This window comes from Podarcis gaigeae, assembly GCF_964106915.1.
Source record: "Podarcis gaigeae genome assembly, chromosome: Z".
Classification (NCBI taxonomy): domain Eukaryota; kingdom Metazoa; phylum Chordata; class Lepidosauria; order Squamata; family Lacertidae; genus Podarcis; species Podarcis gaigeae.
This window is the reverse complement of record NC_139691.1, coordinates 49,987,503-50,015,223: the sequence shown is the minus strand read 5'-3', so window position 1 is coordinate 50,015,223 and position 27,721 is coordinate 49,987,503. Positions and strand designations below refer to the sequence as shown.

At 43.9% G+C, this 27,721-nt stretch overlaps 1 protein-coding gene and 1 long non-coding RNA gene across 3 annotated transcripts in view; one reads left to right on the top strand and one right to left on the bottom strand.

The window, feature by feature from the left end:
- The window catches only part of GPC3 (glypican 3), a 238,088-nt gene that overhangs the window by 90,650 nt on the left and 119,717 nt on the right, over positions 1 to 27,721 (top strand). For both annotated transcript variants that reach the window (XM_083722916.1, XM_083722917.1), the window contains one exon: positions 12,587 to 13,281. In XM_083722916.1, the coding sequence (XP_083579042.1) occupies positions 12,587 to 13,281 (695 nt within the window). The remainder of the gene's footprint in view (positions 1 to 12,586; positions 13,282 to 27,721) is intronic.
- Positions 4,878 to 17,556, bottom strand: LOC310837087. Its single transcript, XR_014560422.1, has 3 exons — positions 17,498 to 17,556; positions 14,677 to 14,773; positions 4,878 to 5,102 (listed from the first exon to the last, which is right to left on the bottom strand). It is a non-coding gene; the product is annotated as an uncharacterized lncRNA (long non-coding RNA).

Below are 27,721 nucleotides of genomic sequence, written 5' to 3'. Positions count from 1 at the left end.
TCTACACAAATTGAATGTAAAGGATGCTGGCAAGATGTGGAAAAGGCACCAGGTTATTTGGGTTTAAAAGCGGACAGCCTCACAGTGGCCATCATAATGGCTGAATGAAGCCTCCCTGCTTTGCAGGGCATTTGCATCTGAATTCAGCAAGTGGGGGGAGGGGGAGGACTGGCTAAAGGCATATGCTCAGCCACTCCTGAAAACAGGATGCTGGAGAGATCTTTTTGCCTCTGATCCAACACGCTCCTCTATCAGCTATCGCTTAACACCACTTTGCAAGCTAAATTGCAAACTGGGAAACTTGAGCCTCCTCTATCTTCAAGGCCACTTTTTTAAAAACTCCCCATTTGTATCACTTCCAAGAACCCAGGGGATGTATGCAGTAGCCTTGTCTGCCCGCTGTAATTTTAAGCCCCTTTGATTACATTCCCCTTGGCTTTAATGTTACATATCCCACCGTATGTCCACCGTAATTGAAAGGGATATGGGGCAAATTTGATCTGTCTAGATTTGACTTATGCTGTCCTTATCTCAGCCTTCATGTCATTAAGAAAAAAACTGGCATCGATCTCGGCCTATCTCAACTAGATTGGGTTGCAATTTTTCTTCCTAGTGAGTGGAATATAAATCAATAAAAGGCATCTGCTTCTAGAATTGAGTCTGATATGGTCCTGTCATTTATATATTGTAAATCCAATGATGGCTGATCAAATCAGTGGTCCTACTGTTCCAAAAGGACATGATTGAATCAATAAAAAAAAAGATTTTGCATTAAGTGCGGGAGAGCTGACACTATGCTACAAAATGAAACAGTGAGTGAGATTACTGAAGTTACTTGTTTGCCATTTCTTTTATTCGGGCACCAAAGGAAGAAAGTACCAGAAAATACTTGGCCTACTTTGCTTTACAAATTGCTGTTGGGTTAATTTGATTTTTAGTGGTTATACACCCTTGCTGAAAAGAACCTGTAAACACTTATGGCTTTTTCGAAGGGAGTTTTGAAGTAGTTGCTTTCCTGTTCACCCCATGGCGAGTGGAGAGTTGCCCCTAGGTGACCAAGGCTGGAAGTTTTACAAAATCTGCTTAGATTTTCTCTAGTTGGTTTATTTGATTTTTTTCCCCTTCAAAAATAATAATGTTTAACATGCCTTTCAGGCAAAAAGGCTCCCCTAGCATCTTCTGTATGCAAATGATACAGAAGAAAGAGAGAGGAGAAAATGGGGGGGGGGAGGGGGGAGGAAGAGGTGAAATAGATCAAACTCAATTACCGAAGTCACAAAATTATTACATAGACTGCTTTTCACATCTGCACTGACCCAAAGCAATTTCCGACGCAATAGAGTAACGCAACCTTTAAAACATAATGGATCCAACACAACCAGAATATTGCAGTACACAATGAGTCCTGTGATTCAGAGGAGGCTTAACTAAGTCCGCTATATACCTGCATGACCTGAAGGTGAGAAACACTGATGCTCTCTTCTTGTTTCTTCTTGACATGCAAACTTTCCCTTTCTTGTAGTTAAGCTTAAGATATTTCCAGTCTAGCTACTTTTCTTTTATTGCTGCACCTAATCAGAGATGCTGTCATGACTAAATTCAAACCCGAAATTATTTTTCTGTCATTTGCAAATGCTGTCCCCCCCCCCCTTTCTGCCCACTTGGCATTGCCTTAATGGTGCTTAGGCCAGCAGAAACTGTTTTGTGGCAAAAAGCAGTTGCAGATAATAATTCACGTGGGAATAGTGGGAATTAGCTTATCTACTTGATTCCTATTTTTTATATGTATACACTTACAGATTCTGATTGCAAATGCTGAAATGTGTTTGTTTCAGCAAACAGGGAGCAATGCCTCAAGCCACACAGTGTTTCATAACCACCAGTCCCTTCTCTGTTTATCCAGATCTGCATTCCAGTCTCTAATTCAATAAAATGGCTCTTTGGAAAAGAGTCTGTATGGTGTGGTGTCTGTATGTGTCGACTTTAGTAAAGGAAATGTAGAAATGTGGTGGGACTGAGCTGTTAGAAGCTTCCCCAGGTGAGCCAGGAGCTCAGAGACAGAGCTGGGCAATTTTCCATATCATATTCCTGCATTGCAGGGGGTTGAACTAGATGACCCTTGGGGTCCCTTCCAACCCTACAATTCTGTGATCCTATGGCAAGGTTCATGATTTATTGTGAACATGCTAGACGGCTCCCACTTCGGGTCTCCTCTGCCACAAGTGACAAGTCCTCACCCCGGCTTAGTGTTATCTCTGAAAATGAGGTTGTGGTTTGTTTCTCTTCAAATGTAAACTAAGAACAAATCTTGGCTTCATGCTGCATAACGATATAACACAGTACAAAGCAACAAACCAGGGTTCATATCCTATGCTAGTTCTACTCAGAGTAGACCAGGTCTATTTAATATCAAGTCTGCTTCGAGTAGAACTCCATACAATCCATACAATCCCACGAACTCTAATTCACTTGGAACACCGAGCGGAAGACCATGGTTTGTTGATCCTCTTTGCACTAGGAGAGGAGTAAAGCATGATCCAACTGCACATTCATGATTAACTGTTCACCGTGGTTTACCATGCTGTGTGACTGTTGCCACAGAAACATGCCAGAGCTCAGGAAGACCTTGTTGCTGTGGTGCAGCTTAACTCTCAAGTGAAGCCCTGTCCAGGAGGATACAGAGGCTGGCTTGGGCAGGGGGTGCCAAGCTGTAGTCTGAATGTACTTCATTGCCTAGGCAAATGTTCCAACCTCCAGCTTTGTAGTTTGCTGTGAGCATCAGAGCAGGAGCACACATGGAGATGCCATGCAGAGAAGGGCCTTGGATGGTCTCATCTGGGTCCAAGCAGGTTTATATGGGGAAAGAAGGTCCTCTAGGTGTGGATATATTTTAGTGGACAAAGAGGAGTACAGCATGATGAACTTGCACAGTTTTATGCTGTTCACTTTTGCAACAAATTGTTCCTTAACCATTGACAGGTGTGTTTTTCCCTTGCAAATTACACAACATTCCACAAAAGAGGCTGTATTCTACTGCCACGTAGATATTTTCCAGTGTTGTTTATTTCAAAAATTTTCCATACTGCTTAAAACTTACAACACTCTCTTAGTGTTTTATTATTAGTATAGTGAAATGTATTATTTTTCTCCCCACTTACGTTCAAATTTTCATTGTTTAGGAAACTCTCCTCACCTCAAAATAAAAAGCAATGATGAGACAGTGTCAATATGTCAGAACCACATGGCAATACAGTGGTGCCTCAGTTTACGTACTTAATTGGTTCCGGAAGTCCGTTCTTAACCTGAAGCGGACTTTCCCATTGAAAGTAATGGAAAGTGGATTGATCCGTTCCAGACGATAAAAAACACCCCCTAAAACAGCAATGTAACACGAATTTTACTGTCTAATGAGACCATTGATCAATAAAATGGAGGTAATAATCAATGACACAACCTTGATGGCAGAAAGTGAGGAGGAATTAAAGAACCTTTTAATGAGGGTGAAAGAGGAGAGCGCAAAATATGGTCTGAAGCTCAACATCAAAAAAACGAAGATCATGGCCACTGGGCCCATCACCTGCTGGGAAATAGAAGGGGAAGAAATGGAGGCAGTGAGAGATTTTACTTTCTTGGGCTCCATGATCACTGCAGATGGTGACAGCAGTCACGAAATTAAAAGACGCCTGCTCCTTGGGAGAAAGGCGATGGCAAACCTGGACAGCGTCTTAAAAAGCAGAGACATCACCTTGCCAACAAAGGTCCGTATCGTTAAAGCCATGGTTTTCCCAGTAGTGATGTATGGAAGTGAGAGCTGGACCATAAAGAAGGCTGATCGCTGAAGAATTGATGCCTTTGAATTATGGTGCTGGAGGACTCTTAAGAGTCCCATGGACTGCAAGAAGATCAAACCTCTCCATTCTGAAGGAAATCAGCCCTGAGTGCTCATTGGAAGGACAGATCGTGAAGCTGAGGCTCCTGTACTTCGGCCCCCTCATGAGAAGAGAAGACTCCCTGGAAAAGACCCTGATGTTGGGAAAGATGGAGGGCACAAGGAGAAGGGGACGAGAGAGGACAAGATGGTGGGACAGTGTTCTCGAAGCTACAAACATGAGTCTGACCAAACTGCGGGAGGCAGTGGAAGACAGAAGTGTCTGGCGTGCTCTGGTCCATGGGGTCACGAAGAGTCGGACACGATTAAACGACTAAACAACAACAATAATAATCAATGTACTGTACTATAAAATAAATAAGACAATATTTTAGAGAAAAAAATTAACATTTATTTCTTTTCTTACGTGCACTGATGATTGTCAGTTTGGATGCGGGGGGGGGGGGGGCTTTTATCCATTTCTGCAGCCACACAGTCAACCAGTAGCTGAACTGGGTTCCACACAGTCACAAAAAGAAGTCACAAAAATGAAGTCACAAGCCACAGTCACAAAAGCGAAGTCACAAGTCAGTCGCATAAAATGAAGAACAAGTCACAGTCAAAAAAACGAAAAAGCTACACAAACCAAAACGCAAAAAGGAACCAAACGATGAAAAGTGACCCCTAGAACAGCAATTTGACATGAATTTTACTATCTAACTGTTATGTACTGAAGTTCTCACCCTGGGCCAGCAGGGGGATATTGTAGATAGTTTTCACTCAGGTCCACATATGCAAATAAGGGATTGAAAGTGACGTTCAGTGATTGGATAGTTACAGAAAGTGGTTACTGTTGCTTTGTAGTTGAGCTCTATATAAGCAGGCTGGCTGAACTCTTCAGTTCAGTTCTGTTCTGGCCTGTGAATAAACAAGAGCTGTCTGAAGAATTGCTGTGTCGTCTGATATGTTCACCCACAGCTTAACACTAATGATGCTATTGATCCATAAAATGAAATAAATAAAACAGTACAAAATGAAAATGTTATTTTTTTTCTTACCTGTGCTGATAATAGTCATTGGTTGGATGGGGGCTCAGGGTCCTCTTCCATCATCACAATCTGCCTGGCTCCCAGAGAGCTCCGTAGGCCCCACAGATGTCCGGGTTTGGCTCCAGGCAGCAGCGAGGCCTCCGAGAGCTCGGACAACTTACTTTCGGGTTACAATTGTTCGTAACCTGAAAAAAAAGTAAGTTGAAGCGTTCGTAACCCAAGGTACCACTGTACTAAAGGCTTTACCTGAGCTTTAGGAGAAAAATATTTTTTAAAGAAAAAAGGAGGGAAAAGAAGTCCTGAAGCCTCTCTGGCCTGTTGCGGGTGGAAGGCAGGAGTTGGCTGCCTTGTGATTTCAAAAACACATCTGTGTTCCTTCATTGAATATAAATACTTCAATACAAGATAAAGCACCTCTTTAAAATGCTGCATACAAACACACACCAATATTAAGAAGAGATAAAAAGGAGAAATGAAGAAGAGGAAGGAGTGAAATAAGGCAGTGGAAACTTAATGCACTATTTTACAAAAACGCCAAAGGGGTTGTCCTCTTTACCCATACTTCTGTTGACAGTTTCTTTGAACCTAAGCTGTTTTTTCTCTGATGGCTCCATTCATCGACTTCTGATATTGGCCTACCTTTCCAGTTTCATATAATAACAGTTTGTTCTATTTCTTCCCCTCCTTTTCACCTGAAGGAACCCAGGACAGTGTAGCATAAAATACAAATGCAAAGAAAATAATTATTTTGTCTATTACATAAACTCTTATTTTCTGACATCTTTCTGCTGAAAGAACCCTTGGTAAAAAAGGGTGGACATATGAGATGATAAAACTGAGTTGATATGATTGCATGCTTAATCACAAAAATGGACAGTTTTACTCCCTATAAAGGGGGAGGGGGGACGTTCTTACAGATTCTGCAGATATCATAAAGCAAGGGAAATGTGTAACATACAAAGCATTATGCATAGTACTAATGCATTCCTTTAAAATAAATAAAAAGAAATTAAAAATATTGTCCTTCATGAGAGCTGGATAACTTTCTTTGTTTCTTTTCTGGCTTCAAGCATACATTGCAGGCGACAGCTTAGTCAGCTGCATAACTAACAAAAAATACACCGTATCTCACATTGTCCAACCACATTGTTGGTTTGTATACTAACCAACTCATATATGACTGATGCAAATCATTGGACAATTTATTCCTGTTCCACTTCAGTTTGTTTGCATTTAGCTTTCACTTGCCAGAAACCTCTTTTTTATGTAGGAAAGTGAGTGTTCCTCTGGATTCCCAACAGTTTTGGTTAGTGCACATTAATAGGAATTAAGTGCGAGAGGCATGTAACTTTTTAGTGGATTGTAGCTGAACCAGTTAATTCCCCCCCTAAGGGGATATTAGCAAAATCAGGTGGCAATTGAGATGGTTCCTCAAAATTCCCTAGTTCTTGTGCCTTCCCTTCCCTTCCCTTCCCTTCCCTAAGAGATATGGTAAATAAACATTGCAGTCTAGTAGGTGAACTGTGGTTTGGCGACCGCTGAACTATGGTTTGATGCTGGCATTCCTCACCTCCCCCTTTGCTGGTTAGTGACACCTGTGGTTTCTTGTAGCATCTGAATTGACACAAGCCTTATTATTGCCAACTATTGTTTTGCTCTCAAACTGGAGTGTCAAACCGGGATCTCTAACTTCGGGTGTTTATTTTACTTAAAAGTGGATCATTTGTCAGAATAAGCTATTTTTATGAGCTAATTAAGCTTAAGCTGAAAGTGAAACCACTCATTGGAGTCTAGATCTTGGTCCAAAGTAAACAAGCTTTTTCCTGAAGAGTTCTGGATGGCTGCGCCTTAACTTATCTACTCCCCTGTATGTTTTAGATATCTCTTCTATATCTCTGGGGAAAGGGCTCATCAAAAGAGGCAGGTTCCATGCCTTCAACTTGGCTGGCCTGTTCCCAGTGCCTCCATTGGACTTCTTCACTTTCTCTGGTCGGCTCTTGTCTCCCCACCTGGGCTGCTTTCTTTCCATCAGGGAGATGAATTAAGAATGGTTGCATGGCAGCTGCTTCTTCCACAAGCTAGAGCTTCTCAGCAGCCATTGCTTAGTTTGGTTTCCCTCTTTTTGAGAGATGGCTTTTAGTGGTTGTGTAGTATCAGGAAGAAATTGGGAGTGCAGAAGACAGAGGGAAGGCAGAGGGACAAGTTTGCAATCAATTTCATAAAGCTTTGCAAGAGTTTAACTCCTAGGATTTTACATAGTCCAGAATTGTATGTTGAGTTCAAATTTCCAAACAGGTAGAACAATGCTGCTGTCCCCCTTCACCCCATTTTAATCTTTTTGCTGCCACAGCAGCAGAATTCATGAGTCTAAACATTTTAATAATGGAGATGTAGATTTAAGAGTCTTCAATAATATATTCTCTGTTGGTTTCTGCATGCAAACATTATGAAATATGTATTCATAGTGCGGGGATGATTACTCTACTTTTGATAGCATGTTTTCATCTTCCAACCCCTTTCCTTATTCCAAAGCACCTTGATATAATTTATTTATAAATCCAACATTCTCTTGATCTTTTAAACCTGGCCTCTGCAGACTTTCATGAGCTGTGTCTCCATCACTAGAGTATCTGCAATCCTGGTAAGTCCTCCCCCTTGAAGAAATTCAGTGTGGGTTTTTAATTGCCTGAAAACTCTTTCTAAACTATATTGTATGTTCAAAAGATATTTTCGGATTATCTCAATGCATTTTTAGCTCACCATCTTATTTTATTTAATTTTGTAGTGTAATATTAATAATAAAAATGAAGAAAGATTCCCAGGGATGTCATGGCAGAAACTGCTACTGGAACAGTTTGTCCTTATATTCCCTGTGGATATAGTTTGTGCTTGTGTTTGCAGAGTAAAACAATCTCTGCTACACTGTCATTTGCTGTGGTAAGCTTAACCACTTGACAGAATTTTCATGCGCATCCACAACACCCAATAACTATGGCATAGAGGTCCATCCATTGGAAATTAAATGATTGTCTAGTCTTGCACAATCTTTTTACCTAGCAGACATGTTTGAGCAGTCCCTAAGATCAAAGTTAGCTACTCTCTTGGCATCCATCTGTCTTGAGACACAATGGGGTGCGCCTTCGGGGGTGAAGTCAAACTGCTGCATTAGCAGCACCAAAGTGAGCTCTTTGGGGTGCAAGCTTGGGCTGTGTGTCCTGGGCTGCCCAGACGACAACCCCCCCTCAGCCTCACTGATGTGGTCCAAAGGGAATCAGAGCAAGACGTTGGGCACCAGCTTGGCTGCAGGAGTTGCCGGAAGGAGGTGTACAAGGCGCCTTCCAACCCTCTTAGGGACTCCACTCTGGATTTGTGTAGGGTTTACTCCTGAGACTTTTCTTCTCCCAAAGATGTCCCACAAAGCAGCGAAGGTTTAGGGTCAGAGTTTTCCTTCTCCTAGATGGGCTACTTCCCAGGTGGATGAGCCCCATCTGCCCCTCACTCCCCCCTTCAGCATGTGCAGAAACTGCCATCTTTACTGTTGGACCCACTCAAGGTCTTGTCCACTCCAACTGCTTGAGCCTGTTTTTGCATGCATGCAGGGAGTGTGTGTGTGTGTGTGTGTAATAATATATATTCCACAAAATATTATAAAGAGGTGTCTTTATAATATTATAACAAAAGAATGACAAAAGAATAACAACCATGTCCCTTGGGGGTTCTTCTGCTTTAGGTTTCGGCCACGCTATAGATTCTTTCAATTGATTCAAACTCCAGAGCGATATCACGAAGCATTTAATTAATGCTGTAAAAGCGTCCCATAAATTTGATTCTTGAGAAGTGCTCCAGTGCTCCACAGATACAGACGTTAAATCAGCAGTCTCTATCCTGTGCATTCCTCAACAGTAATTTGATGTCTGCCTGCATTATTTTGATTAATTTGATTGCAGACCAGTTTTTCAGGCTGTGCTCCATAGCTTTGTTTGCTGCTATCATGACATCTGAAACTGTTTGGATACATTCAGATGTGAGGTTTTTGCACAATCTTGGGGCAACTCCTTCCAGAGTGGCTAACACTGTTGCATCAAGTGACTTTTCTTCTCATTCTGAATTATTTTTGCCAATCCTTTGAGGCTGTGCTGCCATAGTAGGACTGCCATATTCCTGTTCCAGCGGTTCTCCGCTGGTCTGAGAAAGAGTAAAAAACCAGTCGTCCAGTGTGTTGTTATTTTGCAGTTTTCGGCTTCTACAGTGCATAGCCCGGGGTGGTGGTGTGGCACTAACACAGTTTGAAGCAAATGATTTAATTAAAGCAGACTGTGCTTCTAATTGCCTTCAGGGTGAAGGGGAGTCATGGTTTAAGATGCCCTTTTCACTCTGTGATGTCACCACTCCCCTTTAATAGTTTCCAGTTTTGACTTCTTTTTCTCCTTGTGTGGTTCTGCAGATGTGCCTTCAGAAGGCCTTGGAGATGTATCTATACATTGCCTGAAACTGGTTTAAAGTTAAAGTTACAAGAGTGATTTTAGAATTTCCAATTAGGCAATGTATTCCCGCAAATTCCTGCCCCGTTCGCCACCAGCATTACACATGTCAATCAAGCCACCTGATGGATGCCTGGTGCTGCCTCGCCTCGCAGCCCAGCCACCAGCCTTGGGGGTGGGGTTTGCTTGTTAGTTTTGCCCAGTTCTCCAAATCGATTCTGTCTTCTGTGGCTTCAGCTATCCCCCTCAGTTTGGTGTCACCTACAGATTTGGTGAGTGTGTATTCAAGTCATGTATAAAGATGTTGGACAACAACAGGTCCAGGACAGAACCCTGCAGCACCCCATTTCCCATTTCCCTCGAGGACGACAAATAACCACTCTTTGGGTTTTGGTCAGTCAACCAGCTACAAATCCACCTAACTGTGGCATTTCCTAGCCTCTCTGCAAGAGTATCATGGGGAACTTTGCCAAAAGTATTAAAGCAAGAAACTCTTGTTTTTTAGCCTGTAATTTATAGGCAGTTATTCCTTTCAGCTTCCTAAGTTACTTAATGCAAGGCTCTGGCTGCTGTTGCAAGCTCTGCTGCAAAGGCTCCCGTAACTCGTTCTCTCTTCAGCCATAATTTGAGCAAGGGGCCATGGGCAGGAGAGGGAGGAGACATAAAACCTTATGCTTTTGAAACTTTAATAGATATATAGGTATATATATATTTAATATTTCATGTGAATCATTTTCATGCCTGCTGCATCCATTTCCCCCTCCCCCTCATTCCCAGGGTGGCAGAATAGAAAGCTGTTACTCCAAACATGGTTAGTGACCTGTGAACCGCAAGGGCTGTTTGTGACTTTGCCATCACTTTATTAAGGGTGTCCTCGAGAGCTGAGGAGCCCTGGAGCCGTGTGGCTATTTAGCACTAGAAAGAATATAAGCCTCCCCTCTTTCAACGTGTTCCTTTTATGTCCTGGTGGATAGAAAGAGTTTGTCATTTTGTGTATCCTGAGCAGGGAAGTTCTGCATGACTCTGGGTGCAGAATTATACAACTGGGCCAAAATCTATGAGAAATGTGCATATGCTTTTTCCATCCAGAGGTTTGTGGGGGGTTCCATAGGGAGGATGCAGAAGGCTTTACTTGCTTCAGTTTGACTCAATTTAATGTGCTTACTGCCTGCTGAATGTCACAAGAGACCTCAAAGCAGTTTACATATAAAAATAGAATAAATCATAAAATTACAAATCACAGAATGCAGTTAAGGTATCAAAAAAACTTCCAGCAACATAAATATCAACAGGTACAAAAACTGTTCTATAAAAGCAAATGGGCTCAAGGCTGGAAAACAGTCTTAACGATGGACACCATAAGCTGGAAAGAAGCAAGGAAATTCCCATAGAGGAATGAACTCCCAATAAGCATCCAGAAGGACGGTGTTCTAGAATTGGGGGGCTACTGCCATGCCAGAGCCATTGGGTTCTTCTCCTCCTTCATCTCTGTACGTAGGCTGCCTGAATTAATAGACCCTTAATGTCCTCTCCATCTTATGCGCCAACTCTTCAGCCTCAGGTGAGAGCCCCAGGGTGAGACCCTTTGGGTTAGGCACCAGCTTTACACGGGAACTGGGAAGATGGGGGAAGGAGAAGAAACAGTTCTTCTGAATCAACCCACTTGGCACACACATGACCCTTGCTTGGCAGGAGCTGCTGGTCCAATATGGCTCAACAGAAAGGGAAGAGGTCATGGCAGCAGTTGGATGTTGTGATCTGGCTCCATTAATGTAACTAGGGCAGCATTCATGTGACTCTTTCTCCAGTTTGTGTGAAGATGCCAGGTAGACCCCAAAGGCGATATTACCTAATATTGATCTGCTAAAATGTTGTTAAATGCTCTTTTTTAAAATGCAAAATGCTAAATTTCCATAAAGGGACAGCTTTCTAAAATATTACTCTTTCATTAAATGTGTAATAAATGCATAAGCATATGTCTGTGGTTCCATGTTTAAAATTAAAATGATGCTTTAACCTAGGATAGAGTATAGCATTTCAATTTAGTAAAAACAAAATGCAGAATTTAAAAACTCTATGTTAACTAGAGAGGATTCAGCATATTTAACAGCAACATTATTAAAATGGCTCCAAGTTACAAGAAAGGAGATTTTGACTAAACATTTGTGTAATGGTTATATGGGGTTGCTCATGCGTAAGTTGCTGCCACTCCTGGCTAGGTAGCCTGGTTAAACCTTTCCTGGCTGGACAGCCCTTCACTTCGTGGCTGTTCAGTCGCTAGCAGAATCCGTCAGTGGGCGTTTCTTGAACTTCTTCCAGCAAATAAGTTCTTTGACGCCAAGTCTCCGCCTACTTTCCCTGCGCGGAAGTCTTCTGCGCAGGGTGGGTGTGGGTAGCGGAGGACCTGTGCTCTCCCCGCTGGTCTCCAGCGAAGAGTCCTGGAGCCCCCTCTCTGATTCCACCATCTGCCCCCCTTTATCCCTGGTGTTACGCTGATTTCCTTCCCCAGCCGACGAGTCCCCTCTCTCCCTGCTTGGCCCTTCTCCAGCATTGCTTGGGAGCCCTGCCTCCACTTCTGGCTCCGATGTCAGTTCCCTGACAATTTGGAAAAACTTTCTGACAGTAAGAGCTGTTCAACAGTGGAACGGTCTCCCTTCGAAGGTGATGGACTCTTCTATCTTGGAGGTTTTTAAGCAGAGGTCATGGATGCATTAGCTGAGTTTCCTGCATTGCAGGGGATGGACTAGATGACCCCTGGGATCCCTTCCAACTCTACAGTTCTCTGATTCTATTATTCTAAAAATGACCACAATACCCTATTGGCCAGCAAAAAAAGAAAGGAAAAAGCAAAGCCACATAGCTGTTAAACTGTATGTGTTGGAGCACATTGGCATATATTAAATGTACACTGGAAAGGAAAGGTCTCCTGTCCTCCAAACATGCTTCAGTAATGCTCTGATTTATCTTCTGTCTAGGGAGAGTTGCTGCTAGTTGGTTGGGTAGGCAGGGGGTGTGAAATTATTTCCAGTTGGGGAGAGTTACACATTTCTTCAAGGTTGCTTTTGATTTGCTGTCAACATGGATTCTATAGTTGAAGTCCCTCCTCTTAGAAGAAGACCCACCTCTCCTGTTTCTGCTTTCTGGAAAAGGGTTCACTGATCCCTCCTCCTTTCTTTCTTTTTTTCCAGAAGCCTTTGAAATTGTAGTGCGGCATGCGAGAAACTACACCAACTCCATGTTCAGAAACTATTATCGCAATATAGCTGCCAGAGCTTTTAAATTTGTGGGGGAGTTTTTTACGGACATATCCTTGTACATCCTGGGCTCAGACATCAACATCAATGACATGATAAACGAATTCTTTGACAGCTTGTTCCCATTGGTCTACCCGCGGCTGGTTAACCCGGGCTCATCGGATCCTTCGCTGGAAATGACCGAGTGCCTCCGACTTGCCCGGCGAGACCTGAAGGTGTTTGGGAACTTTCCCAAAATCATGATGACGCAGGTGTCCAAGTCTCTCCAGGTGACACGAGTCTTCCTCCAGGCACTCAACCTTGGCATTGAGGTGGTGAACACCACCGACCACTTGAAGTTCAGCAAGGACTGTGGGAGGGCCCTGCTGAAGATGTGGTACTGTGCCCATTGCCAAGACTTTATGATGGTGAAGCCATGTGCTGGGTTCTGTGGCTCTGTCCTGCAGGGGTGCCTGGCCAGCCTGGTGGAGATAGATAGCTATTGGCAGGAGTACCTCCGTTCTCTGGAAGGGCTGACGAGAGGCATGAGGGGCATCTACAACATGGAGCATGTGCTTCTCAGTCTCTTCTCCTTGATACAAGATGCCATCACATACATGCAGAAGAATGCTGGGAAGCTGTCAGCGACGGTGAGTTCTCCTTCCAGTTTTTACAGACCATTTGCTCTGCAGTCGGAAGCAGTTCTGCTCCTGAATACCAGTGGCTAGGAGCCGCAGGAGGGGAGCTCAGGGAGAGCAGGATGCTGGGCCAGGTATTCCACTGGCCTGATCCAGCGGACTCTTCTTATGTTTCTATTGTTTATTTATTTGAGAGAGCAGTGGAAGAGGGGTGAGGGGAAAGAAAGATATCGTACAGAAGCAACTACAAGTGAACATGTGTAATAGAGCTCAGCAACAGCTTAGGAAAATCCTAGATCCCAAATCAGGCTGATCCAGGGTTTGCTTGGAATGGGTTGAGGCATTTCCTGGGTTGGATGCACCTGGAAAGATCTGGCACTGTCAAAGTGGGTGGCTGTTTCAAACCCTAATTAAACATGCAGTTGTGGGAGGGGGGATAAGGAGATGCAGGCAGATACTCTTGCCTGTCCTTTCCCCCCTTCCTCACTGCCGCCTGCATAGTCATGGAACTTCCTCCCTGCAGAGGTGTGTCCGGCACCATGAATGCTGAAGATGTGCCTCTTTACCCTATTTTCAGGGCCCACCTTGTTTCAAGTTGCTTTGGACTGTTTCTGATACTGTGTTTTAATTATTGTAACCTGCCCTAGTACCTTGGGGCGAAGGAAGGGGAAATGATAAACAAACAAACAAACAAACAAACAAAAATATTAAATTAGGATTTAAAACATGAAGTACTTTGGTGTATTATAGAACTGTAATGATGTTGGCCACATTTACCCATAAAAACCAACTGCCTTCTGGGTGGTTTTTGTTATTACTATTATGTATTAAATAGTGAGGAGCAAAGGGTGGTTTACAGTATAAAAACACAAAATGTATAACATAGTAAACACAACAATACAACCCTCCCACAGTTTATAAGGCCTGGGAGAAGAGGAATGCTTTTGCCTGACAACTAAAGATATGTAATGAAGGCACCAGGTGAGCCTCCCTAGAGAGAGCATTGCACAAACAAGGAGCCACTGCAGAAAAGGCCCGTTCTCATGTTGCCACTCTCCGGACCTCTCATGGAGAGGCCACATGAAGAAGGGCCTCAGAAGATGATCTCAGGGTCCAGGAAGGTCAATATGGGGAGAGGCAGTCCTTGAGGAATTGTAGTCCTGAGCTGTTTAAGGCTCTGCACTTTGAACTGGGTCCAGAAACTATTTGGCAGTCAGTGCAGATGGGCCAGGATTCGCATTATATGCTCAGACTATCTTGCCCCAGGGAGCAACCTGAATGCAAAATTTTGCAGCATCTGAAGTTTCCAAACTATCTTCAGAGGCAGTCTCTTGTTGCAGTAATCTAATCTAGAGGTTACCAGAGCATAGACAATTGTAGCTCTGCTACAGAGGGCCTCAATCTTACCTGAATTGAGCTTCAGTTTGTTGGTTCTCATCCAGTCCATTACCAAGGCAAGACAACAGTCCAACTCATTGAGTGCCACACCTGAAGAAAAGCAGAGCTGTGTGTCAACAGCACATTGCTGACAACGTACTCCAAAATTCCAGATGACCCCACTCAGCAGTTTCATTTGGAAGTTGAACAGCTTGGGAGATAAACTGAACCCTGAGGAACCCTGAAAGCACTTCCCAAGCGACTCCCTCTGCAGTGTCCATCCAAGTAGGACTGGAACCAGTGCAAAGCAGTGCAAAGCAGACAGATGTTCCGGAAGGATACTGTGGTTTATGGTATTGAAAGCCTCTGAGAGGTCAAGGAGAATTAACAAGGACACATTTCCCCTGTCTCTCTCTCAACAGAGGTTATCATACAAGTTGACCAAAGCAGTTTCTATGCAAAAACCAGGCCTAAACCCCAACTGAAATGGATCCAGAAAATCACTTTCCTGCAAGAGTGCCTGGATATGGCCAAGGATTCTTGTGAGAATTTCACAAAAAAAGATTTCTGGATAAGACTGCAGCATATGTGCAAAGAAGCAAAGTGCTACATCTAGATATATTTGTCCATAATTCCACATTTCTAAACCAACTGATTGTGGGGGATATAACAGAACTAATTGTAAATGAAGTTAACGTCAGATTGCAAAAAAGGTATTGCAAAAATACCTGCATTCTGATTCCTCCCCAGTATATCTTCAGAAAATGCCCCCCCCCCCACGAACCTCACGCTCTGGAGGAAGGAACAGACACAAGTGCACATGAGAAGAATGGAAGGGTCCCTCCTCACTCCTTCACTCAAGTTTTTTCAGGCGAACAGATGTCAGATTTGCTTGCAGACCAGCCTTGCCAGTGATGTTTAAGGTGCACCTCTGGCAAATGCTGCTGATGACCAGTGTAAAATGAGAGAGGCTTCCTTTTCCTCTCCTTGAAATTCACTTTGCATTGACCAGCCTGGGGATATGGGGTCTTGATGATGGCTAACTCTCATACAACAACATGGGGCTGGATCCAGTGTTCTCTGTTCATTGGCACAAGGACTTTTGCACTAGAGGATGGGTGAGTTTGAATGTTGCACAACAGAGGAATCCAGTGCAACAGTTGTGCTAGTGGACACTCGTTGCCCAGGCAATTGAGGTGCAGTCTGTTATGCAACAGTGTTATGAGCGATCTGCTTGTTCGTTCGTTTGTGCAGCAATTTTCTGCTGGCACAAAACATTTCACCATTGGAATGAATGTGCAGTTGATTTGCAACTTGTGTGATTGCAGCTCTACGCAGCTTTTTGGTGGCCATTCAGCTGAAATCACACAAATTAAATGCACACAAGGTGTGTTAAATGCACGTAAGCTCTCAGACTTGCTTACTGGGATCTGAGAGGTGCACAGAACAAAGCTCACTTGGCATGTCAGCTTCAGAAAAGGTGGAGATGGTTATGTGAGGTTGTTCTGGCTATACCCACAACTTTGTGTGCAATCCCTGGAATGTAACCCTGTGCATGATGGATGTCAACTGTCCCACTAAATGACTTTAACTTACTGCTCCATTGGCTACAATCTATAGATTTATTTTCTTTTTAAAAAATTCCATCAATATAATAACAAGAAAATGGAAAGAAACATTGGCAGCTCATGTCAACAATTAAAATAATACACCAATCCTGAATTATATATCTTAATGCAGTTTGTCCATATGTACAAATAGGCATCTAAATGAGATTGATGGTCGTCAGATCCATATTTAAAAATTTGTGCATCCTTACAACAATATTTGACTTAGCCTGAGTGCTTTAGAATGACCTCCCTTCCAGTTGAGCAATGTGTTGTCAGAATTAATTATCTGTGCTGATTGTTCTTCTTCCCCATTGCATTCCCAGGAAGTCCCATGAGTATTTGCAAGCAAGAAATACTCAGTTTGCAGTCTGGAACTGATGGATTTAGGAGGAAGGGTCAGTTCTGACCACTAGACATGCTGGCTGGCAGGAACTGTCTAGAATCCAGATGCTGCTATAAGCTGCTCTGAGTCAAGCATAGAGTATTGCGGGATTGGCAGAGAAATAGCTTTGGGTTGGTAAGAATGCTGCTGTAGATGCAAGATGCAAAAAGGACCTGGAGAGCTTTATTTGGGGCTGGGAGAAAGAGGAACAGAACTCGCAGTTTGAAAGGAATGAAGTCATAAAGTGTGATGAAGGATTTCTGCCTTACAGAAGCTCTCGCTGACGAGGGGAGGGGAGGGGTGCTGGGGGGAGGAAGGGCAGGTGATTCTAAACAAATGGCTTTTTCTGTTCTGGGGTTAATAACTCGTGAACAATTTACTGGTACATTAAAGGTAAACAAAGATTCAAATGGATAACTGGAGGAGAACCTTGATTAAAGCACTTGTGAATAAAGCTGTTCAGCATTTCATTTGCTACTCACAGCACCAATTTCACTGAAGTATCTGGGAGAGAAAAGGCTGCAGGTGACTTCAGCATCCATGATGAGGGTGCCTCAGTTCTCTTGCTCAGGAGTTCATGGCCTCTGCGGCAATAATGGGCCTGTCTCAGTTGGTCATTGGTCCAACATTGGTCTGGAAATAGAGGGTGACCATCACCTCATTATCATGGTCAGAACACTTCATGGTGAGGTTTGGAATTGCAGCGATGATTCTCCCCTGCAAAGGCAAGGGACCAGTTATGATGGTCCACTCCCAGAGACTGATGGAAACTGATGGATTCCTGACTGTTCTGTGGGATTGAGCAGTAGCATAGCTAAGGGGCGGGCGGGGAGGGCGCTTACCTTGGGGATGGGTTTACTGCCCAAGAGCCTGGTGGACTGCTCCCAAAATCAGCATGGCCCGGGGCTTGGCTCCCAGGGCGCTGGGCTGCTGCGTCTGCCCCCAGCCACCAGAGGGCAGCTAGGAAAGATGCAACTACCCTGTGCTCGTCCCACGGGGCCTGCAGTGTGCCTGAGCCACACATCTCTCCTGGGAGTTACGCCTTGGCTCAGGCGCCTGCAGGCACTGCACTCTGCCTGAGAAGGCAGCATGGGACTGGCCTCCGCCCACAGCCTTCCCCTCAGCTGCCCTCCAGCAGGACTCAGGAGAGTGCCTGTGAGTGACTGGAGGGCGCCAGAGCCGCTGTGCTGCATCACTCGCAGGGGCCCTTCAGCTGTAGGGTGACCCACAGGAACACAGGGGCTCGGGCCCCAGCCCTGTGCTGCTTTTGCAGGCAGCACTGGGCCAGCCAAGCACACTGCATCTCACTCAGTGTCCCTATGGGAGGGACACAGTTCTGGCAACATGCCCTGACCTGGCTCACCCTGCCCTATGGGTTGGTCTCCCCCCCCCCCCACGTGAGTGGCACACATGCCCTGGGCAAGCACCTTCCCTAGGTGCCTGAGCGGTTTGCCATGCTGCTGCTGTGGAGGCCCTAGTTTCCCCATGGAATGGTGAGTCTCATGGGGCCATTGACATGATTGCTTCTGAGTGCCCCCTCCAGTGCTGTGGGTCTGTTTTGTTCCTCCATGTGCTGAGGAGCTGTGGTTCTCAGACCACAGACCGGTTGGAGCGTAAGTGAGGAAATGAGATTCAGGCTCATAATCAGGTCTATCATGGTAGTGAGGGCAGCAAAGAGATTCCATGTTTCTGCCTCCATTGCATCTTTGAGGTACCGTCCAGCGGAGTTCTGTGCAGTCCAGAGGTTGGTTACTCTTGTAAGAACTCTGCTTAAGGTTCATTTCCCTGCCATTCTCATTCTTGCATCATTTCTCACCTCTCCTAGTGCAAGAACACTATGGGATGCGGGAGGAGAGGCCCCCTGCTGTGCCTTTGTTCAGGAGCTGCTCTGTGGGTGTAATGGGATGCTAAATGGTTTCTGTAGCTTCCGCTGCATGATTAGGCTTGCAAGCCAACAGCTGACATTCAAGGTTACAAATGCAGGCTTTTAAAGTAATTTACATTTCCCACCATTTTTACCCTCTCTTATGAGTCTTCTCCATCACACACACACACACACACCCTGCCCACCCTCAAGTTCCTCCCTGGTAGTTGTTTTTTATCCTTTAAAGACAATTTCACTTGGCAGAGCTGGTTGAGGAAAGCAGCCTCTATAGTAGGAAAAGAGCAGAGATTTTAAAAATGCCTTCAGCATCAACCATGGCTTGAGAACTTGACAGGATTTGGTTTGCTGGCAGATGTTTTGGACTGCAGTTTCCATCAGCAGCCTGCCATGCTGCTTACAGATGATGAGAGTTGTAGTCCAAAACACAGGAAAAGCTGGTTTCCTGTCTAACCAGATTCCCTCTGAAGTTGGTAACATCTTGTAGCTGCCCATCCATTCCATTTTTTGTGGTCCCCCCCCCTGCACCTGTCATTCCTCCATTGACTTAGATTGTAACCTCCCCAGAGTAGGGGCCTGTCTACTTGCTCATTTAAATGGTTATGATGTCCATCATACACATTCAAGGTGTTGAATAAAGCACAGGTTGTCAGGTGTGGGGCAGGTGAGTGTGGCAAAATGGTGTGGTGGGTCAAATTAGGCACTCTTGTGGGCCTGTGTTCACCCAGAGGGTCAGAGGTTCCCCATGGCTGCCTTAGAGCAATGTGGTTGACTGAGGTTTTCAACCTGAGACCCTCAATCTAGCAGTACAGATTTATATTACAATGAAAGGATACTAAATAGGTTCAAGGTGTTGTTGATGGTGCATGAAGCCTATGTAGCTTGTACCAGGCTACTCAAATCAACCCCTGTACTCTGCAGGTGAGGGCTTCCTGCAGATACTATATTATCAGGAGGTTCATACTGTAGAATATTGGTAGGAATCGGGCCTCTGATGCTGTGGCTCCTGCCTCTTTGGAGTTCCCTCCCCCTGAGTATTAGACAGGTCCTGTCTCCATTCTGTTTTCAGGGTCTGCTGAAGACCTTCCTTCTTCAACAAGTCTTTTAAGCTGAGATCTTCCCTGGGCTGCATCTGCACTGGAATTGCACTTAAGATATCTTCATCACAGGTTATGGCAATTGCAGAAGAAAGAGAATGCCAGCATCTACAGCATAGAATGGTCTTCAGCAGACAAACCAGCAAATTACTGCTGAGACTGTCTCACCGCCACTGTAACAGATGGGGCTCTATTGAAGATATGAGGGGTGAGCCAGAGGCTGGCGTGTGGCTGCCTCATTACAGAGTTCCCTCCAAGTGGCCAAAGTGAGTGAAAGGAAATTCTCTCACACCCTCTTACTGTGCCTTCCATCTTGTTTTATCCCTAATGCTTTCAATCAATTTTTAAATTGACATTCATGGAGGCAAGGAGGATGACTAACTTTTTATGCCTGGTTATGTTTCTGTTAGAGCTATTTCACACTCCGATGTCGAAAAGGAGAAGAGAAAACATCAGGCTGTGGCAGAGGGAGAGAAGGGAAGCAGGGCTGTTCCATTGGCTCTGTTGAGACAGCAGTTGCACCTTTCAACTCCCCCCGTGGTGGATATCACCAATTGAGGTGCTGACAACCAAAAAAGTAAATATGGAAGGGAAAAGAGTAACATATGAGGATATTACCAGGAAAACAGATCAGGGGATAAAGCTCAAACCATATGAACAAATTGGAAAGATGCTAACAGGGTGGCTACAATATCACCAGATTAATGACTTATTAAATGAAGACAAAAAGAAATGGGTTTAAAGACAAAAAATCAAAATTCCAAATCGAGTTTGTTATGTAGTGAAGTTTCACCCTGGGCCAGCAGGGGGATACTGTAGATAGTTTTCACTCAGGTCTGTAGATAGTTTCCACTCAGGTCCACGTCAGTTATTTTAGGCGGGAAACTCTGGGTTGTTGTTGCTACAATGTTGACAGCCGGCTGCCTATAAAAGCAGGCCAGCTGAGCTGTTTGCTGTTCAGTTCTGTCCAGCTTACAAGTAAAGAGCTGCTCTGGAGAAATCGCTGTGTCGTCTGCTATGTTCGCCCACAACTTAACAGAGTTAATAGAGTGTAAAGGTAAAACCTTATCTAGAATATATAGTTTGTTGCTTGAACGGTATACAAAAGACGAAGAAGTAAAGGAATCAATGATAAAATGGGTGATCATATTGGGCATAACATCGAATTGGAAGCATGGAAAAGACTATGGAAGTGTTACCATAAAGCAGCAATGCTGCAGCAAGCAAAGGCTCTAAGCAGCTCAGCCAGCTGCTTGTGGCTGCAAAGCCAAACAGGATGTGTGTGACTGTTGCCATGGAAACAAAGGGGCAGTCCATTCCCCTTATTGAGCACAGGATGTGAGCTCAGTGTGTGTCATATGACCTGTACAGGATGTACATGGGTGGAGTGAGATTCTCTCTGTTGTTCAAAACGAGTGCAGACATCTTTATCTGTATGGCTGCGAAAGACAGAAATAAAGACATGTAAATACGTTTCTGTCTGAGTCTAATTCCCCTCCCTGGGGAGCAGGGAGGAGGAGAAGCAGCGGTGTGTTTTTCTCACAGCCTGAGAAAAATCGCCAAAAACGGACCTCGTCTGTTTTCCTGCCGGGAGTCGCAGGAGGGAGGTCAGAAAGGAATTCAGCCGGTGCCTGGAAGACTGGCACATCCCTCTGACCGAGGCAGAATTCCAACAGGAAGGAGGGTTTGAGATTTACAGGATGTATGGCTTTAAAGAAAAACGTTTTAAAAATGATGTATAGATGGCACTTGACACCAGTAAAGTTAGCTAAAATGTATAGAAAAAGAGAAAGAAAATGTTGGAAATGTAAAAAAGTAGATGGGGATTATTTTCATATGTGGTGTACCTGTGACAAGGTTAAAAAAATTTGGGAATCAATTTATAATGAACTAAAAAAAAAAATTAGGTATACTTTCCCCAAAAGACCGGAAGCGTGTCTGTTAGATTTAATAGGAACGGAAATCAAAATGGGAGACCAAAATCTGTTTATGTATGCTACGGCCGCCACAAGAACCCTCCTGGTCCAAAGATGGAAAACACAAGACATACCAACCATCCAGGAGTGGCAGGTGAAGTTGATAGAATATGCAGAACTTGCCAAATTGTCAGGGAGGATCCGGGACCAGGAAGATCAAAGATACCAAAATAATTGGAGTAAATTTATTGAATATTTAAAGGAGAAATGTAAAGAGGTCAAGACACTAGCAGGATTGACATAATACCTTCAGTGTATAAAAGTATTATTGTGAGAATGATGTGCGCGATAGAAAGGGGTTAAATATACCAATTGTAGGGAGGGAGGGGAATCGCGACTCGGCAGAGTCAAAGGGAATGTTTGGTATTGTTGGAAAAGAATATGTAAGGAAAACAATAAAAATTTACTTGGGAAAAAGAAAGAAAAAAATGTTGCCGGTCCTTTGCAAACTCTAGATCTGTCTGCCAATTGCGTAAAAATCTCCTTCTTCAGGCTGCAACTTGTGCATTGTTTAGTGGGTCATTCCTAGGGCATCCTTGATGTGAGCTGCATTGACTCTGCTCCCAAGGGAACAACAAGGTTAAAACCTGGCTAATTACTTTGTTAGCAGGTCTGCAGAGAATGAAGCCAAAAGTAACCTTCCTTAGCACAATGAAGCTCTCTTGTCTCTCTTTGCAGTGTTTTGTGTGTGTGTGTGTGTGTGTGTGTGTGTGTGTTTCTGTGTGTGTGTTTCTCTCTCTGTGTGTAGTCAAGACATAGTATTATATACTTTCTGGTCAAAAGATTCTAGAGAATGGGTATCATTCATTTATATATTCTTTTCTTTTCCCACATCCCCATAAATGAAATGGCTCCAAAGTTCCCTGCAAATAAATCGAAGTGAAATAAAAATGAGTTATAGCAATAAAAGCAGGATTTGCAGTAATCCACGGCAGCAGAATCACATGCAGGCTGCTGACCGGATTTCAGAATGTGTATTGATTGAAGCCAAATGAATTAACTTCCCGCTTCTTAAGGGCTCCATTATTCATCTCTTAATTTCTTTTCTAATACCCGTTAATAAACTTGCTGGGCCCAAAGCCCTGCAACGGGAGTGTGCTGTCGGGAATGCTTCGCCCTGCCCTAGTCCAAGGAGTCCCTTGGTAACTTGAGCTCCATCTGCATTATGCATTTGAAGCTGTATCATGCCACTTTAGAACAACTACAGTTTTCTCAAAGAGTCCTGGGAAGTGTAGTTCATTAAGGGCACTGAGAGTTCTCTGGAGGCCCCATTCCCATCACTGAGCTACAATTCCCAGAGCAGTTTAACAACCCAGCCTCTCTTTCCAGGAAACTCTGTAAATTGATGCTCGGGGTGGGGTAGGGTGCAGGAATAGGGGCCTCCTGACAATTCTCAGCACCCACAACAAACCACAGTGCCCTGAATTCATTGGGGGAAGCCACAACTGTTTAAAGTGGTATGATACTGATATAAATGTATTTTGTGCAGATGGGGCCTTGTTATGACTGCTTTTGACTCTGTTAACATAGGAAGAATATTTGGGCAGATGCTTGTACTTGGAACTCTATGGCTGAATGATGCCACCAAGTGAGGTGGTTTACCTGCCTGCCCTGTTGGTTGCACCTGCCCTTGCCAGCCTTGTCTCCTCCATGTCTTCTTCAGCTACAGCTCCCAACAGCCCTGCTGAGTTGTAGTCCAACAACTTCTGGAAGCTGCCAGGTTGGTGACGGCTGGGTGATTGACCGTTGCCTTCCAGAATCTTTCCTGATCCTTCTAACTGGATCCAGGGTCTTCTGCCTGCAGAACTGTGGGAACGTTTATATAATTTAGCAGAGTTTAAACGATCCCCTGTTTGAGTTTATGCAGCGACAAGCAGGTTGCTAACTCGTTTGAGTCCTATCAATAATTATACCTTCCTGGTTGATAATCCCTTTCTATCCCTCTTAAAGAAACTACTTTACTATCAGATTCATTCAGGTTTACAGAGTTGTTCCTGAAGGCAGGCTTAGGTTACATAACAGATAAACTATATACTAGATAGCAGTGAGTCATGAGAAGACTGCATCCGAGTAGTTACCGGTTACCACTCCTTGCAGCAGCCGACCAGCTGACAAAACTGCCTGCACACAGAGGCAGTCAGTCCTCTCAGAATGTTGGACTTGACTGACAGCTTTATATTCCACAAGAACATGGGGTATACCAGCTGAATCATGGGTCCTCCCCATAACAAGATGGCAGTTGCTTGGTTTGCAGCTTACTTAAAGGGGTCCCATGTGCCATGATGTTCAGCAGTCATTTATGCTGGCTGGTCTTTCTATCCTAAATCAGTTTTCACCCCTAGTTCCCTGTCCCTCCCAACATCAGTTGTGGAAATGAGGCTTTTAGGCACTCACCTAGAGAGGAGTGCATCAGTGCTTGTGACATTAATTCGTGGAAGGATTCATTTTTACTGGGCTGTTTTGCCATCCTGTTTATTTACTCCTTGGCTGCATATTCCAGATATATTGACCCATGTTTGCCAGTAGATAAGTTTTAATCTTACTTTTGGTGGTAGTAATTAATCTTCTCTCCCCGCCCCCCATCTCCTGCTTGAATAGGAATGCACTTCTCGTGAACAACTTTGTCTGCTTCAAGAAGTGTTGCCTTTCTGCTAATTTTATTGGCGTGAGAATTGGAAAGAGATCCTTGCTGCACAAGATGGCCACCATCTTGGATGGCTTTAAAGGAGAATTGCACAAATTTAAAGGAGAATTGCACAAAGAGAAAGCTACCAGTGGCTACCAACCCTGACTGCAGTGTTCTGCCTCCACTGCCAAGTGACAGCACTCCTCTGAATACCAGCTGAAGGGAGAGAGTGCTGGAAGTGTTGGGATGCAATTCATCTTGCACTTCATGGGAAAGTAGATAGGAGAGAGGAGCCTCCAGATTTCCCAGACTATCATTTCTTTCCTAACCTGTGCTGACCTTCACTCGGGTGCTAGATTGACTCTAGGGTTGCTGACCTCATTTCCTGCTTCTTGCTTTTTCATCCTGGCAGAGGAGACAAATATTATGCCTCTCCTGTTGAGGGGCAAGGCCAGGGGTAGGCAACCTAAGGCCCAGGGGCTGGATGTGGCCCAATCGCCTTCTCAGTCTGGCCTGCGGATGGTCCAGGAATCAGAGTGTTTTGACATGAGTAGAATGTGGCCTTTTATTTAAAATGCATCTCTGGGTCATTTGTGGGGCATAGGAATTCGTTCATTCCCCCCCCCCCAAAAAAAATAGTCTGGCCCACCACATGGTCTAGGGGTTGGTGGACCGGCCCATGGCTGAAAAAGGTTGCAAGAGCAAGCATGGCTCAAGGCACCTCCACCTTAGTTAAGGAGAGCTAGTGATCTTTCCTATTAAGTACCGTATGTACTTCTGTAGCACCCTGCTTGTGGTTAACGCTTAGCTGGAATGAAATATTCAACGCAGCAATAGAGAAATTAAAATAGTAATTTATTTGTCAGACAAATAAATGAGAGACACAGTGGTATATGGTTACCAAGCTCTGGCCTGGCCTCCTGCCATTCTGGCCAGCACTTATATTTCCTTAATCCAGCCCCCTTGCTCCTCCTGTGGCTGCCTCTGTCCAATCAGCCTGGTTGAAATTCCTATTGGCTGTTTGCTAGAACCAATCACAAAAGATACACCCATTTCCTTATGCCCTTTTATGGGAAACATAATAAATGACAAATAAGTAGTAATATATCTTACATGTGTCTCAACAAGGAATCTTAATTACTAGCTCACCTCTTGCCCTCCTTGCCCTATTGCCTTCCAAAACAGATGGTTAATCTTAATTTTTTATCTTAAACTTTTATCTTAAACAGATGTCAAGGATCTTGAGTTCACATCAACATTGAAAGATCTCCTTCATTTGGAGGTCTTTAAACAAAGGCCTGATAATGTTTCCTGCTTGGCAGGGGGGCTGGGCTGGTGGCTGACTTAATTTCAGGATAGTTACAACTCTTATAACTATATGAAATAAGAATCTAGCATTTCTTAAATCCTTTGCATAATTACATTTAAGCCAATATATTTAATACATAACATAAATAACCTTTTAAAAGGAAAAGAAATCTTAAAAGGATCTCAGTTTAAGAAAGAAACAACTTTAGAAAAGACTTCCAAAAATACTCTCTTCCTTTCTGCCAGCCAGATGCTCTTGGCCTTTAAACCTTAGGAAAATATGGCTTAAGTTTAATGGGAGGCACATGGTGTTATTTTACTATTTACCCACTCTTAATTATGTTTATCTCTGCTTTTTTTATATTCTGTAACATGCAAGGTCAGTGTCCTGCTCTCAGCCTGTAATTCCTTTTTTTTACGACTTTGAGAATTGTTTTCTGCTATAAATCAGGGGGCCCCCTTGTCTAGGAGGAAAAACATTGCCAAGGTTCTTAGGCAGCTGGTCTTTTGCCTGGCATAAACATTTGAAAATCTTTAAGCTCTTTTTAAGATACAGGCCCTGATCGAAATATAAGCTTTGATAAAAATGCAGGCTTATGATTAGATGCCTCACTTCGTGTGATAAACATAGCTTTTTTATTTTATTTTCCTGAAGTCAGAGTTTCAGTGTGATTATATCCAGGGTAGCTCCTCCAACAGAGATTCAGTATTAAGTTCAACATCTCCTGAACATTTTTACTCCAGGTGCTAACAGAGTGCTGCTGCAGTCCTTCTTGACAGTTTTCCCCAGGCATCTGGTTGGTCACTGAGCACAGCATGCTGGACTGGATGGGCCCCCTTTGGCCTAATTCAGCAGCTTTGCTCTTTGTTCTTTTGAAAGTGTTTGTGGTGTGACGCCCTCCCAAATCCACTTAGGTTGTGGCTGTGTGGATCTTGCACATCCCTGCATGGTAGCACTTTCAGAAGCAGGGTACCTCTGGGTGCCGGAGGCTGGGAATCACATGTGCAAAGAGTGCTGCAGTTGAGCTCAGGTCTTGCTTGCAGGTTTCCCATGGGTACCTGCTTGGCTACTGTGGTACCTTGGGTTACAGATGCTTCAGGTTACAGACTCTGCTAACCTAGAAGTAGTACTTCGGGTTAAGAACTTTGCTTCAGGATGAGAACAGAAACCATGCAGTGGCAGTGGGAGGCCCCATTAGCTAAAGTGGTTAAGAACAGTTTCAGGTTAAGAACGGACCTCCAAAAAGAATTAAGTTCGGAACCCAAGGTACCACTGTATTATGAGAAGAGGATGCTGGACTCAGTGGGACATTGGCCTGATCCTGCCTCTTCCTATGTTCTTTCCCAACCTCTGGCTGCTTGTCCCCCAGGGGAGCAATGGTAAGAAGATTTTTGATAGACAAAGTTTTTTTATTTTATTTTCAACCATGTCTAATCTAATCCAATTAAATATTATTACAGAGATCATTTAACCTGAAATGTGGATTAGGAAGTACAAAGGATGCTCATCAGATTTTCTTTCTTCATGGAGGAATTAAGTTATTTTCAAATTCAAATCCTGCATCATTGAATTGTTCTTTTTATAAAGATGTGGATCAGATTTTTGTTTTGTTATGTTGCTAAACAAAAGATTCTTTGCTTGCTGTATATCTTGTTCTTTCTGACCGTGGCATTGAGTGCATTTCAGCTTCTGAATGGATAGATTAGATCAGGGGCCCTTTGCTGGAGAATATCCTTTGTAAATATGCATGACATCGACCCAGCTGCCATTTTCTCCTGAACATTCCAGCTAGTTCTCCTCTCCGAATTATCGTCCTTTGTCAGAACTGGCAGAGTTCTGGATCAGTGAATGTCTTGGCTCAAGCTTCACCAGACGCTTTGTGCCACACCTCCCAGCAGCCCCAGCTTCTTGGAAATGTAAGAAATTGCTGTGGACCCCACAGAATACTCATCTCACATAAGGAAAAATGGGGTGATTAGAACCACCTTGCCTAGCCAAAATACCCCCCCCCAAAACCCCACTGCTGCCCCAATTCAGGCAACACCTCCCTCCAAAACAGGCAAAACACTCCTCCAGTCTACAGTAACAAACCACCAAAGATTAAGCAAAGTGCATATTCAACCCCAACCACTTACTCTACTTTTCCTTTCCTGTGAATATAGTCTTAGCCTCATGGGAAAGAATTCAAAAGAC